The 15,048-nt window shown below is 34.4% G+C and overlaps 1 protein-coding gene across 2 annotated transcripts in view; it reads right to left on the bottom strand.

Moving 5' to 3' along the window:
- Window positions 1–365: 365 nt before the first annotated feature.
- LOC149784722 (solute carrier family 22 member 18-like) overlaps window positions 366–15,048 on the bottom strand; it is a 36,017-nt gene continuing 21,334 nt past the window's right edge. For both annotated transcript variants that reach the window (XM_089932752.1, XM_089932753.1), the window contains exons 6-10: window positions 13,660–13,764; window positions 11,921–12,033; window positions 9,885–9,986; window positions 4,043–4,163; window positions 366–3,180 (exon numbers count right to left, since the gene is read on the bottom strand). In XM_089932752.1, coding sequence (XP_089788878.1) covers window positions 3,014–3,180; window positions 4,043–4,163; window positions 9,885–9,986; window positions 11,921–12,033; window positions 13,660–13,764 — 608 coding nt within the window. In that variant the 3' untranslated portion in view covers window positions 366–3,013. The remainder of the gene's footprint in view (window positions 3,181–4,042; window positions 4,164–9,884; window positions 9,987–11,920; window positions 12,034–13,659; window positions 13,765–15,048) is intronic.

Genomic DNA, 15,048 nt, shown 5'->3' with positions numbered 1-15,048 from the left:
CAGTCTTGAGTTTGGAACACTCATTACTGAAATTAGCACTGGACTCTTTCGTGCAGAATTGAAAGCACAGGTTTCAAACACGTAGGTCCAGAAAATGCCACGCTCATATCCTTTTCTCTCCACAGAAGCTGACATCTAGGTTTCATCTATACTGATAAATATAAGTTTGATAATGGGCACTCAAAAATTTTAAGTTATTGAATTTTTATTTTCATGGTGTTTGCATAGGTTTACTAAGGGAACTGAATTAGTACCATCAGTCTGCAAAGCTTGTTCTGTCTGTCTGGTTTCTAAAAGTAGCAGAAAGTAATTCTTAATGTTGTGTTTGGATAATGTATTTGACAAAAACAACATCAAAACTTGCATCATTTTCAATATTTATTTTTTTATTATTAAATAGATAAAAGATCAATTTAGTTACAATGTTTCAAATAACAAATGCAAAGATAACGTAAATGAAAGAAAAAAAATACCCACATGAATTAATACACAATAATATTTACAGTTTTTTGTACACTAAACAAATATTACTTCACATTTTGAAATCAGGTAATTTTCTTTGTGATATCCTTTATTTCTACACTGCTGTGTAAAGTCTCAGATTGGTAACTACATGATTTTTTTACACAACCAAACCTCTGGATCTCCAGCCACCACATGGCAGTATTGAAAAATTTAAGTGCTTTCTGTGTGGAGATGGAGTAGAAGCAATGTATGAATTACTCTCAACACTAGTGGTGCTCCAGTTGGAATCGACCTCCTTTGAGAATCTTTTTCTTCCCAGATTGACAATTTGTTCTTCTGACACATATTTAACCATGGAACCGTCTTCGTCACCACACATACCCCTCCTCAACATAAGACCCATCTCAGAACCATGGATCTTTGCAGATTTGTCCCAAATATCCTCTGCATTGACTGATATAACACTGATGGTAGATCTGCTTTAAAAGTACTAATTATTTCCTGATCCAAAGGCTGGATCAAAGATGTTATGTTTTTAGAGATATATTCTACCTGGATCTGTCTATCTCATTATGAGTCAAACAGCATGGCAGAGCAATTATACAACAGATTCAAAATCGTAGGTAGTTTCTGACATCTGGGATGATCATTTTTTGAAAAACCTCTCCAAGTATTGACACTGGTTCCATCTTTCTTCTACTAAAAGTCCTCCTTATGTGTATCATCTTTGGGAGCTAGAGTTTTGTACAATAACATGGACCAGCCTCATCCCAATTGTAAACTTCATTTTCTGCATATCCTTGCAGTTGACTACCTATCCAAGCTGCATAGGTTAACTGAATGCTGTTTTTACTCAGCATATCTCTCCATACAGTGAACTGGAATCCCCAAAGCCATCCATTGTTTGCCATGAAATTGGAGTCATTATTGATAGTTTTTGACATGTTCTCTCTCTGGGCTTTGAGAACTATTCATGCTGCTTTGTGAACTAGATGTATACACAGCATCATCTAATTTTATATCATTTGCAGTCCATGCTTATTTCCATTGAAGCCCATCATCAGAATCGGCATAATGTAATCCCAAAATTTTTACTCATCTTTGTGTCAACTCCAAATGTTTAATTTCAGTACAAACCTTCAGTCTCTCTCTCCATTATGAATTCTATCTATGACACTAAACTTTTCACTCATGTTATAATGCCTTTTGCTTGGTACCCTTTTCTTAATGATCTCATTTACAAATGGATAGATTACTGATGTATATATATACACACACACACACACACATTCTCATTTAAGATGTTAATTACATACAATCTGAAACTATGTTTGATTGGTCAAATGAAATGAACTTTTTTGAGACAATAGTGTTCACAAGAGCTTATGAATGTAGGATCTGCATGACTGTGAACGTTTTGTTACCTCCCTTACTTGATTTGATACAAAATACATAATTAACTACATAACACAAAACAGGTCTATTTTAATCAACTGTTACAATGCAACAAGCACTTCCACAAGCTGCAAATCAAACCACACTTGTCACTTAATTAGGTTCTCACATAAGTGTTCACTTTTTTCAGCAGACTCTTTATAAGTTTTAACAGAAGATATCATATCATGATTGTAGTTAAAAGATTAGATTGGAACACAAAATTCACCTGACATCTTTAGTTCATGTTAATTTCTTATTGTGTTGCCAACTGCTAGCATTAACCAAAATTTTTTATTGATTAATATTTCCCCATATATTCCTACTTACAGTTTATTATTGGACCGCTCCGTTGGCCTAGTGGTTAGAGCATCCGCCTCGGAAGCAGGAGGTCATGGGCTCGAACCCCAGCCAAGTCGTCCCAAAGGCTTACAAAAATGCTACTAACACCTTCCTCACTAGGCGCTCAGCATTAAGAGGTTAGTGTTAGGACTGGTTGGCCTGGTGCTAGGATAATGTGACTGGGTGGGACATGATGCTACATGTCTGCAGCATGAAGCCCCAGTGCTAGACATGCTAGACATTACTATAAACTGCCATACTGCAGACATCGTAGCAATATGACTAAAATGTTTTTAAAGCTACATTAAAAATCCTTATCACACACACACCGAGTTTATTGAGAATATATTTTTGCCCAGAAAATGTAACAAAATATTAATTTTCTAAAAAAGAAATCTTGTGAATTTCATGATACTGATTCTGAATTTCCAGGCCCTAACCACCATGTCTGATGATAAAATACATTCTGTCAAGGTTTAATTTACTAATTTTTATCACAATTTTCATCACGTTTGACAAATAGTGGCCAATTCCTTTGGTACTTTCAATAAGAAAATGTGAGTCACATCTGACTGCATATTATAAGTGTGTTTTGTGTTATCCAAGTGTACTATTACAAGGAAGCAGACTCCATGCCACAGTGGTCTTGTTTATATCCAAAAAAAAATCTTGTAAAGATTTATCAGCATTGAAATGTTAAATAAAAATTGCATTTCATGGATAACATAATACAGTCTAGTAAAATGAAACAAACATCAATGTTAAAATTATCTCAATCTCTCAGTTTTCCAAATAGTACAGATGTGACAAGGATGGAAATGCCAAATCCAAAATAACCAAAAACGGGAAATCCATAACTTGAAAGCATGATTCCTCCAACTGTGGGAGACATTGTTCGAATGAGAGAATTGACAGCCATGTTTAACCCCAACATGGCACCTGAAAGAGAAAGAGAAATATGATACATTTATTATAATCATCCGCATAGAAAATTCTTGGCACAATTTTGTTACTAATGATATTTTCTTTTCTATTTCACCAAAGAAAAATATATGTCATGGACAAACATCTGTAAATGGAAGACATGTACAATATCAGGTGCAAGACATGTACAATATCAAGTGCAAGACATGTACAATATCAGGTGTGACCTGATCTCCACTTAATACAAATGAATGTACTTTTGACTAAATGGTCAGAATATTTACTCCTGCATGATAACTGTACATATTTGATAAAGGCTATTCAAAAATGGCACAAAAATGTGATTATATTATTGACTTTGTAAATTTCTAAATTCAAAATAACAGTCAAATGTGATAAAACTATATTAGGAATAGAATGTGCAATATAGATCAGTTAAAATTCAATTACTTATACTTACTGTATATTTGTACAATCAATGATTTCATCTTTTTCAAAACTTTCATGCACTCTGTGTCATACTGTATATCCTCACATAAAAGTCAAGTTCAACTACAAACAAACAAAGACCCTGATCTGCTGTCAAATAATCTACCAGCAGATCAGCATTCTTGTTGTTCAGTTAATCCCAACAGATGACATAGATCTGGGTCTATGTAGCTAGCAGATGGCTAAGATTTATACACAAGTACAAGGTACTTGTATATTATAAGTTTCACCTGTATATTACATGTTTTACCTGTATATTACATGTTATACCTGTTCATTACATGTTATACCTGTACATTACATGTTTTACTTGTATACTACATGTTATACTTGTACATTACATGTTATACCTGTATGTTACATGTTTTACCTGTACATTATGTTTTACCTGTATCTGTATGTTCCACTGTTTTGGTAAGAGCACTACTTATCACAATGTTTTGTGAAGCTAAACCTGTCACCAGTGGGGCCATCACCAAATAAAGCTGCCACACATTGGTCACATAAGACTGGAAGAGAAGTGGAAACATACAACATCATATAACAAAGTGTAAGTTTTCTATAATTTGATGCTTGATGTAATAAAAAAAATACCAGGTTGTGAAGTAACAAGTCAAACGAAAACAATCACAAATCAAACCAATTATTAACATTATTAATTTTCAGACATCTTTTCATTTTGTATAAAATAAAGTTAGAGCTGCAGAAACAAAAGGAAATTTTTATCTATTGATGTCAACTTAATTTGTGCATAATTCATATATGCTATTTCATTCCATCTGGTAAAGTGAGCTCATAAAGTTTAATTAGCGTAATTTATCTGCAAATGTTTTTATTTGAGTATTACCATGAAATGTTGAGAAGACAGAACCAGCCATAAGGATGACTATTAAGTCCAATACCATGCATATAAAAGGAATGATTGCCCGAATATCAACTGAAGTTTCCACACTGAAAACTTGGCCAACAGAAACACAAAAGCAAATCCCAGATATCCCTAGACAGTTTCAATTTTGCTGTTAACAAAAATCTCGAGGCCATGACAAAACAGGTACTGACCATTTGCCACTGTTGCCCATATTTGGCTGCCATGTTGGTCTGAATCATTGCCAAAAGTTTTACAGCAATCTGTTTATGGTATGCCATGTCGGTCTGAATCATTGCCAAAAGTTTTACAGCAATGTGTTTATGGTATGCCATGTCGATCTCAATCATTGCCAAAAGTTTTAAAGCAATGTGTTTATGGTATGCCATGTCAGTCTGAATCATTGCCAAAAGTTTTACAGCAATGAGTTTATGGTATGCCATGTCGGTCTGAATCATTGCCAAATGTTTTACAGCAATGTGTTTATGGTATGCCATGTCGGTCTGAATCATTCCCAAAAGTTTTACAGCAATGTGTTTATGACTGCCATGTCGGTCTGAATCATTCCCAAAAGTTTTACAACAATCTGTTTACGGTATACCATGTTGGTCTGAATCATTTCAAAAGTTTTAAAGCAATGTGTTTATGGTATGCCATGTCGGTCTGAATCATTGCCAAAAGTTTTACAGCAATCTGTTTATGGTATGCCATCCATAGGCTTTTCATTTAATACAAGTCACTATAAAAATGTTTACGGAAATTACACTAAGAAGAATTTAGCTGCTAGGTTAGTGGCTATAGCAATGAGGCAAATACTGACATCAGTGGTTTCTTGATAAAAGCTCTGCTTGATACAGACTCCAAAGTGAACACATTTAGTCCAAAAAAAATTTAAATACATTTGTCCAATTCACCTCGTCAACCCTGAAAAATATTCTTGACAAAGAATGAGTAGAACGCCAGATTTTGCCCAACCTGGGTTAAACACAAGTGACCCTTGCCACTCATGGTTTAGAAGACTAGCAAGTCAAATATTGTTAATACTTGTCATTCCCAAATGCAGGCATAATGCCACTGTACCAGTTTTGCTGGGTACCAATGTACCTCAGCACTACATGGAGATGAGCAAGAGTCAAAATAGGGAAAGATTTTTACACTGTTTACTTGTTTACATTCTGGTACTTAGCCATTCTCTACTTTCCTTTAAGTGAATAGGAATTAGCCAAAAAGAAGACAAAAAAAATCATTCTTCCACCAAGTTCCACAGTAGTGATAGATGGTTACTTGTCCAAGGTAATAGAGTACCACACTGTCACGGTGCTATATTACCAACCATCAAGGTTTATATATAACTGGACTGTAACTGTTCAATCACCCAGAATAAAACAGTCAAACTACTCACTTTGTTTTATTCTTAGTTTTGGAGGGAAATTATTCAGTCTTGACAGCTTTTAAATGAAAGATTTTATTCTGCCCTTCAAAATCATGAGTTACTTTTCCATATATTGGAACTGCCCTTGATGCAAACTCAGGTTAACAATATTTATGCTGCATTCATTATAGTTGTCCTATTCAGTCCTACAAATTAATAATTTATTTTTAAGATTTTATTTGTTTGGTAAATTCAGATCATTTTGGTGCAAAAAAGCTTTCATATGATAGTTTCAGTCACCAAGGTACATTTATTTTAAATCCAATTTTATGATTTCCTTTTTTGTTTGAACATTACATTATAAGCTAACATGAAGAAGATATAACAGTACCAACTGTACAACCCCCAGGTGTGCGGAGCTTAAGATGTAGGGAACATTGTATTCAAAAATAAAGAACAACACTAGCTGTGATTGGTACATTATGTAAGAGTTGTACTTTCTGTTAGGCTTAAAAAAAGTTGAGTCTGTTGGCAACATGTGAGATTATGTTAATTCCTATCTTGATCATATTTTGTATTTTTTATGATTTGTTCAAATGTGGTGCACATGGCTGAAAATGTGTCTGGTGCGACTAAATAATTCTTACCCCTGTCTAGTTCCAGTAGAGGTATCTCTCTTAAATGCAACGGATTACCTGGTTTTGTCCTTGTCAAATTGACAATCTAGCATTGTTCTCTATGACAATGTGTGACATGCATGCTGAGGTATGAAAGTATATTTATTTTACAAAACATTAGCATTGAGGTCTACGGAAAAACAATTGGCACCGTGATACCAGAATAGATGTTGCATTTCTTGACCGGCAGTTTCATGTCTGAAAGACTGTCATTTCAATAGGAAGCTACTGGCAAGTTTTCTTACATACCCACAATGGTCAATCCATGATTCAGACCTATGTGGGCAAGCTTTCTTACATACCCACAAAGGTCAATCCATGATTCAAACCTATGTGGGCAAGATTTCTTACATACCCACAATGGTCAATCCATGATTCAGACCTGTGTGGGCAAGATTTCTTACATACCCACAATGGTCAAACCATGACTTACACATGCAAGGTCCGTGATCTGTAAAGACAAGCATCTTAGACCACTCAACTACTCAAGGCCCCTTCTTTAAAAACAAGAAAACGTAAAACCTTTATGCACATCAACACCATACAAAGTTTTAGTTAAGTCATCTACTTAGTGAGCAAGTGCAGATGAACTGAATTTTCAAAATACACTATTTATGACAATATTTCAAACAATGTAAAAATGGAGACCAAAGTAAAATTTTATCGCACATCTAGATCAACATGTATCTAGTCCTTAAAGTTTCATTAAAATCTTATAATTGATGTGAGGGACAAACCAATGGATGGACAGACGAATGCATGGACAGATCATTGGATGGACAGGAGGATAAACAGATGGACAGTATGAAACATGGAGGCAGTGACCATATCTCCACTCTTCCATGAAGTGCAGGAATAATAAAATTATTCAAGCATTTTAGGTTGGGAAGCAATGACATTTTATATTTAGAAAACTCTCATTTTAGACACTTTTTCCAAAACATTTCCCAAAAAGTGAAACTTTACTGCACATTTACATGAGCCACACAAGTATCTAAATTACAGTTTCAAAAATCCTCCGAGCAGTGTGAGAAAGGAAGCTATATCAAACTCGATTCCCAAAACACTCTATTATTTTACAAGAAATATTTCAAAAATAGACCAAAGAATAAATGGTAAAATCTTATTCCACAACTACACCAACCATATATCCAGCCTACAAAGTTTCAATTAAATCATCCAAACAACGTTCAATAATAATAATGAGGACTTTGTATAGCGCCTAATCTTTAGAAGCTCTAAGCGCTTTACAACATTAGACAACACCTATAAGATAAAAAACATATAATGCTATGATTACAAAAACAAATACCATGAAATTAGAAAACATTGAAAAACATGCTGAGAATGATTAAGGTAGGAAACATTATTCAGTCTTTAAGTTTGTTCTTGCAATCGAAATAAGTGAGTTTTGAGAGCACTCTTGAATGTGATCACTGTGTCTTTGTGTCTGAGTTCAGTAGGCAATTCATTGCACGTTGCTGGGCCCTGGTATGCAAAAGAATGCTGTCCATATGACTTTGTTTTCATAGTGGGAATAATGAATAGTATAAGTATCTTGCTGGTGTGTACACATGGGTGAAGTCAGATGGGTATGTTGGATTGGAGTCCGACAGTGAAACGTAGCACAGGGAACAAATTTTGTGTTTGATTCTGGATCAAATGGATAGCCATTGTAGGGTACAGAGCAGCGGGGAGGTGTGCTCTGATCGTGGTACTCTAAGTATGATCCGAGCAGCTGTGTTTTGAACTTTTTGAAGTTTCTGGAGCAGATATTGAGATGAACCAGAAAGAATTGAGTTACAATAGTCCAGTCTTGAAAGTACTAATGAACACACAAGTGTTTTAGTGGCATCAGCTGAAAGATATTTGCGAATGGAGCTGACGCATCTCAGCTCAAGATATGCAACCTTGCATATGTTCATGAAATGTTGGTGCAGTGTGAGAGTACCGTCCAGAGTAAGACCTAGGTTTCGTACTGATTGTGTGAATTTAATGTTGGAATTGCTGATATTTATTGTTTGAGGTAAAAGGATGTGAATGAGAAAGTCTTTGTGTTGTGATCAGAACGGCCTCAGTTTTATCATCATTCATCTGCAGCTTGTTACATGTCATCCATGATTTCACATCAGAAATGCACCTCTCTACACCTTGGATGGTAGCATCAACTTCAGTTGGTGGCTAGATTTGTATATTTGGGTGTCATCAGCGTACAATTGGTGAGACACTGGATGATGATCTATGACACTTGAGAGCAACTGAGTGTACAGAATGAAGAGAACAGGTTCAAGAACAGACCCCTGTGGAACACCACAACATAGATCAACTGGGCTGGAGTGTATTCCATTTGCAGATACAATTTGTGTCCTGTTGAGATGAGATATGATGAAGATCTGAATTCCCAAAAACATGTTTTTCACCAAAAATATTCCATATTTTCCTCAAAATGGACCAGAGAAAAGACAGAAGACATAGTCGCACATCTACCCAATCACATACATATCCAAAAAGTTGCAATAAGACCCTTTAACAGTGAGGGAAGAAAGGCAATAATAACGTTATTCACATCTTCCCTTTTATGCAGTTTTTAAAGGTATCCAAAAAGAGGCCAACAGAAAGAAGTAAAACCTTATTGCACATATACACCAATCGCATATCTAGCAAAGAAATTTATAAAATATCCCGGCTGGTGATGCAAGGGAAAAAGCAAGGATGAGCTAACTTTTCTAATCATTTACAACAAACTCCCTCCTGCTGACAACTTTTCAAGAAATTTCCCCAAGAATGGTCCATAGGAAAAAAGGAAAACCTTGTGTTTCAATACAAACAATATTTAAAGCATAAAAAGTTTAATTAAAATCCTCTGCATAGTGTGGGAGGAGGAGCAATGATAAACATTGTCTTGGACGAAAAGATTTAAAGTGGGACAGATGGATACAGAGAAGCAATGGCAATATACATGCTCTTTACTGAAGTGTGGGAATAAGATATAAATATATTTGTCCTAATATTCCATAGAGGAAATGACAAATTCTGAGTGTAGATGACTAATAAGAACAGTAAAGGAAGGATATGTAAGAAATTTAAGAGTATCGGAAGGACACATTGTCAAGTTTAAGAGTAATGAAATGATAAATATGAAGTTTAAGAGCAAAGGAAGGATACATTGTCAACTTTAAGAGTAACGAAAGATAAATGTGAAGTTTAAGAGTAAGGGAAGGATAAATGTGAAGTTTAAGAGTAAGGGAAGGATAAATGTGAAGTTTAAGAGTAAAAGATGGATACATGTGAAGAGTAAAACAAATTGTTGACTTACCAACATAAGATATGACCAGATCAATATAAATGAAGCCCATTTCAAAATTGAATTTTCTGAGAATTTCTTCAGTAAAACTCCAACTCCAAGGCCCTGTACTATCTGAAATATAGAATACAAAATCAAACTGCTCGATAAATATGGAAATTTATTATTAAAATACCACATTTATTCTATTTTTATTTTAGATATCTAAAGTTGTGATCTCAACACCAAATTTATCATACAAACAAAATTCTATAAATATAACAACTAAAGATTGAAATTAATATGTATCACAACTGAAGCTAACTTTTTTAAATCTAAACTTGCAGATTGTGCAGTACACTTTAAATGGCTCATACATTAGTCGCTGATGATCTGCTCAGATTCAGTCTGCAACAAATTTCAAACAAATGAAAACTTTTGTCCACAGTGTCTTCAGTTTTTAAGATTTTACTGTATTTTAATATTTTTATTTTTTAAATCTTATGAAATTTACTGATATATACAGAACCTTCTTTTGCAGACATCTGCTAAATGGTAGACTACATTGTTTACATGTCTGTTAGATGGCAGACTACATTGCTGACATGTCTGTTAAATGGCAGACTACACTGTTTACATGTTTGTTAACTGGCAGACTACACTGCTGATAATTCTGCAAAAGGGTGCTTTATAAAGCCAATATCACAGACATGTTCATTTCTTATGGTTTAGGACATGTCTGTCTGCCCAATCCTGCCAATAACAAATTTATTACATACTCAATAACTTCTGGAAGTACAACATTAACTTAAACCAAATATAAATTACAATCAATAACTTCAAAATGACTAAGGTTTTAAACCAAATATAACTTACAATCAATAACTTCAAAACGACTAAGGTTTTAAACCAAATATAAATTACAATCAATAACTTCAAAGCAACTACGGATTTAAACCAAATTTAATTTACAATCAATAACTTTAAAACGACTGTGGATTTAAACCATTTATGGTACAATGTCTGCATTCAGAAGATCTGGATCAAGTTTGATAATCATTAATTTCTTCTAAATTTTGCAGAGTTATAGTCCTTGTTTAGAATGACAACATTGCCTTTCAACTGTATTATATTGGTGGAGGTGTCATGTTACACTGATAAATCTCAAGTTCTGAAATGTATGGGAAAAACTAAATATTAGATCCCATGAATACTTAGTCAGAACTGTCAAATTAAAGCATTGGATCATGCAAATAAATCATTCTGGGTATCATGGTCTATATCCCTATGTATGACATAATGTAATTATTTACTATGGTGAAGATCCCTATATAGGACATAATGTAATTACTTAACATGGCCAAGATAATTATGTAGAACATAATGTAATTACTTACCATGGCCAAGATCCCTATATAGGACATAATGTAATTACTTACCATGGCCAAGATAATTATGTAGGACATAATGTAATTACTTACCATGGTCAAGATCCCTATATAGGACATAATGTAATTACTTAACATGGCCAAGATAATTATGTAGAACATAAAGTAATTACTTACCATGGCCAAGATCCCTATATAGGACATAATGTAATTACTTACCATGGTCAAGATAATTATGTAGGACATAATGTAATTACTTACCATGGCCAAGATAATTGTGTAGGACATAATGTAATTACTTATCATGGCCAAGATAATTATGTAGGACATAATGTAATTACTTACCATGGTCAAGATCCCTATATAGGACATAATGTAACTACTTAACATGGCCAAGATAATTATGTAGAACATAAAGTAATTACTTACCATGGCCAAGATCCCTATATAGGACATAATGTAATTACTTACCATGGCCAAGATAATTATGTAGGACATAATGTAATTGCTTACCATGGCCAAGATAATTGTGTAGGACATAATGTAATTACTTACCATGGCCAAGATAATTGTGTAGGACATAATGTAATTACTTAACATGGCCAAGATTTCTAAGTAGAAAATAATGTAATTACTTACTACAGTCACCATAATTATGTAGAGCATAATGTAATTACTTACCATGGTCAAGATCCCTATATAGGACATAATGTATCCATTTTGATCTGGAGGTAATTTAAAGGTTTCTAAGGCCACAACTTGAAACATGCTCTCAAAAACCCCTATAGGAACACCTGTAATGAAAACAAGGATTTTAAATTTGCACATGTAATCTCTTAAAAGATGTAGTTTTTACAATTCAAAGATACAGACTTGTATATACTCAGATAAATGGAATTTCGAAATATATTAAAAAAACATGAATACCCTGCAACATCCCCTTTATATGATCATGAATCAAATGTGCACAACAAGTGAATTCTAAACAAAAAATTTAACCCAGATCACTGAAACTTGAAATGTATGTCACAGTAACCTTCAAACCATGCCTGAGAAACTGAGCAAAATGAAAATGCAAACTGATGTCAATGAAGTAAAGAAATGTAGATCAAAGTGAACTATTATAGTACATTTGTATTGCATTCACTAAGGTGTGTGTGTGTGATTTGGATTTTTACCATAGATTTAACAACTTTTCAGTCATAATGTTAATGTCTGCAATGTGGCAATTTATATTGATGTCTAGCAATGGAGCATCATGTCACAGACATGTAACATCATGTCCCACCCAGCCGCATTATCCTGACACCAGGCCGACCAACCCTAACACTGACCTATCAATGCTGAGTGCCAAGCAAGGTAGCTGCTAGTACCATTTTTTTAAATAAGTCTTTGGTATGACTCAACCGAGGTTCAAACCCATGACCTCCTACATCTGAGAACGCTCTAACCATTAGACCATCAGAGCAGTCCACTATGATGCATGTACATAAGTTGCATGCTTCAAGCTAGCATCTGAGAAACTGACCCAAACATAAAACAACAAAAGTCAATGAAGAATGAAATAGAGGTCACATTGATCTACATTATAATATGGTGATGTAGACCCACAAGATGCATCTATATACCAATCTTACATGATTCTGGGAAACTGACCAGAGCACAAAACTGAAGTGTGAAATTTATGTTACATTTGCTCCTTTTGGTTGGTATGTTGCATGACTCTGGAATTTATAATTCCCAAGAAGCTTACCCAAACACAAAACATAAAAAATGTGAGGTACAGACATACAAATGGACAGACAAGAGCAATTATATACCCTTCCCAAATTCATGGTAGGGCATAACATTGTCTCATTATATGTGAAATAGATATGAATAGATAGACTTGTATATTCCAAACCATACAAACAAATAAAAAAATCTTGATTTTACTGTCAAATAGGTCACTGTGCATTAGCTCTGGAATGGCTGCAAAACCAAAGCGCCAGATCTGACAAAGCATAATGTTACAGCAAACCATGGTCTACACTGTCTGATCTGCTGATTATTCATAACAAACTGCACAGACCCAGATCTGCCCACACATTATGCAATGTCAGATCTGGGTCTGTGCAGTATGCAGTTGGACTTGAGTCAAAAGCAAGTATTTATGGTAACCAAAAGTGACTACTAATAATACTATCACAACCATTATATTTCATCATTACCACAGGAGCAATTTTAAGTAAGGCAGCTTTTTAATGGGATAAATGAACTGTATAAAATGAAAGGTCATCTAAAGTTTATGTAATGAATAATTTGGGAAAATGCAGGGGCAATCATGAGTCAATGGATGGGTCAAAGTACACTAATTTAACAATCCTGATCTTCCGTAAGAGAAAATATGCATCTAAATAATCTTTGACCAAAAAGCATACCTGATGCCAATCTAATCGCCAGCAACAAGAAGGCTCCAGGTGCCATGATCAGAGAAAGCCACTTTCTAAGACTGAAGACCTCACTGCTGCTGCTACTGCTGCTTTCTAATATGAATAAAAGAGGAGGAAGTTTCGCAGTGTAGCCTCAAACAAAAAATTCTGACTATACACTATGCAATTTCATAACATTTAAATAATGCAGTTATACACAATGTGCTTTCATAAATGGATTACAGTTATATTCAGTAATGACTGCTGTAAGACATAAGCAAAGCGGGTTTTTGTTTCTGTTTTTCTACAGATTGTTTTGTTATTTAGTTACATTTTGTTAAACCAAACATGAGAGAAATATATTAAACTGATAGAAAAAAAATAATATGTGTTTCCGATCAACCAACCATCCCTATTTTTGCTGCTGACCCTAGCACACACCCCTTGGGTTAAAACAAAATTCAATACAATTATTTTTTTAAACAAAATTAATTTGTGCATTTAACTGAGTTTAGCCCAGAACTTTATGTGCTTAGTATCATATATATGTGTGTGTGTGTGTGTGTGTGTGTGTGTGTGTGTGTGTGTGTGTGTGTGTGCGTGTGTGTGTGTGTTAAGAAAGTTAAACAATTTTTTATAAATCACTACATATCACTACAACCCTAATTTTAAAACCAGTGCAACAGGGGAAACACATGGATTGTTTTGGCCTTATCATAAATGTGGGAACAAAACAAGAGTAGGAACTCAATACATGCTTTTAGTGACAATTAAAGAATACTGACACATCAAACATGAAAGGATTTACATCATTCAATGCTATAACTAGTGCTTACATGATTATCTGAATAATCGAGCACTGCATCTGATCCATATGCCAGAAACAATAATTGATAAAAAAGTTATATATGTTTTGGCAAAGAAATCTTTTATGTTAAATTTGCCGAATTCAAACAGGCATAAAATATAAACATAAAGATCTACAATGTTTTCAGTTCCAGATGTTAACATAAAGATTTATAACGATGTTTCACTCTCAATGTAACGTGTGTGTGTGTGTGGATTTTTAAAGTAGCTCTAACAATTTTTCAGTCATATTGCTACAATTTCTGCAGTGTGGCAGTAGCAGCTGCTAGTACCATTTTGATAAGTCTCTGTTACAACTCGGCAGAAGTTTGAACCTATGATCTCCGGCATCAGAGGCAGCTGATCTAACCAGATATGCCAGCGGAGCAGTCTCCCAAATGTAAAGATAAAGCTCTACGATAATGTTTCACTTCCAGCATGTATTACATCACACGAGGGCAAGACAATGACTTACAAGTAAGCATTTGTATCTATGTCCACAGTTTCTGGAACTGTACCATTAACTGAGGTTGACTACATAGGTCATATCAC

The sequence above is a fragment of the Sinohyriopsis cumingii genome, chromosome 14, assembly GCF_028554795.1.
Source record: "Sinohyriopsis cumingii isolate HCF-2022 chromosome 14, ASM2855479v2, whole genome shotgun sequence".
Lineage (NCBI taxonomy): Eukaryota > Metazoa > Mollusca > Bivalvia > Unionida > Unionidae > Sinohyriopsis > Sinohyriopsis cumingii.
This window is presented reverse-complemented; position numbering and strand designations above follow the sequence as displayed.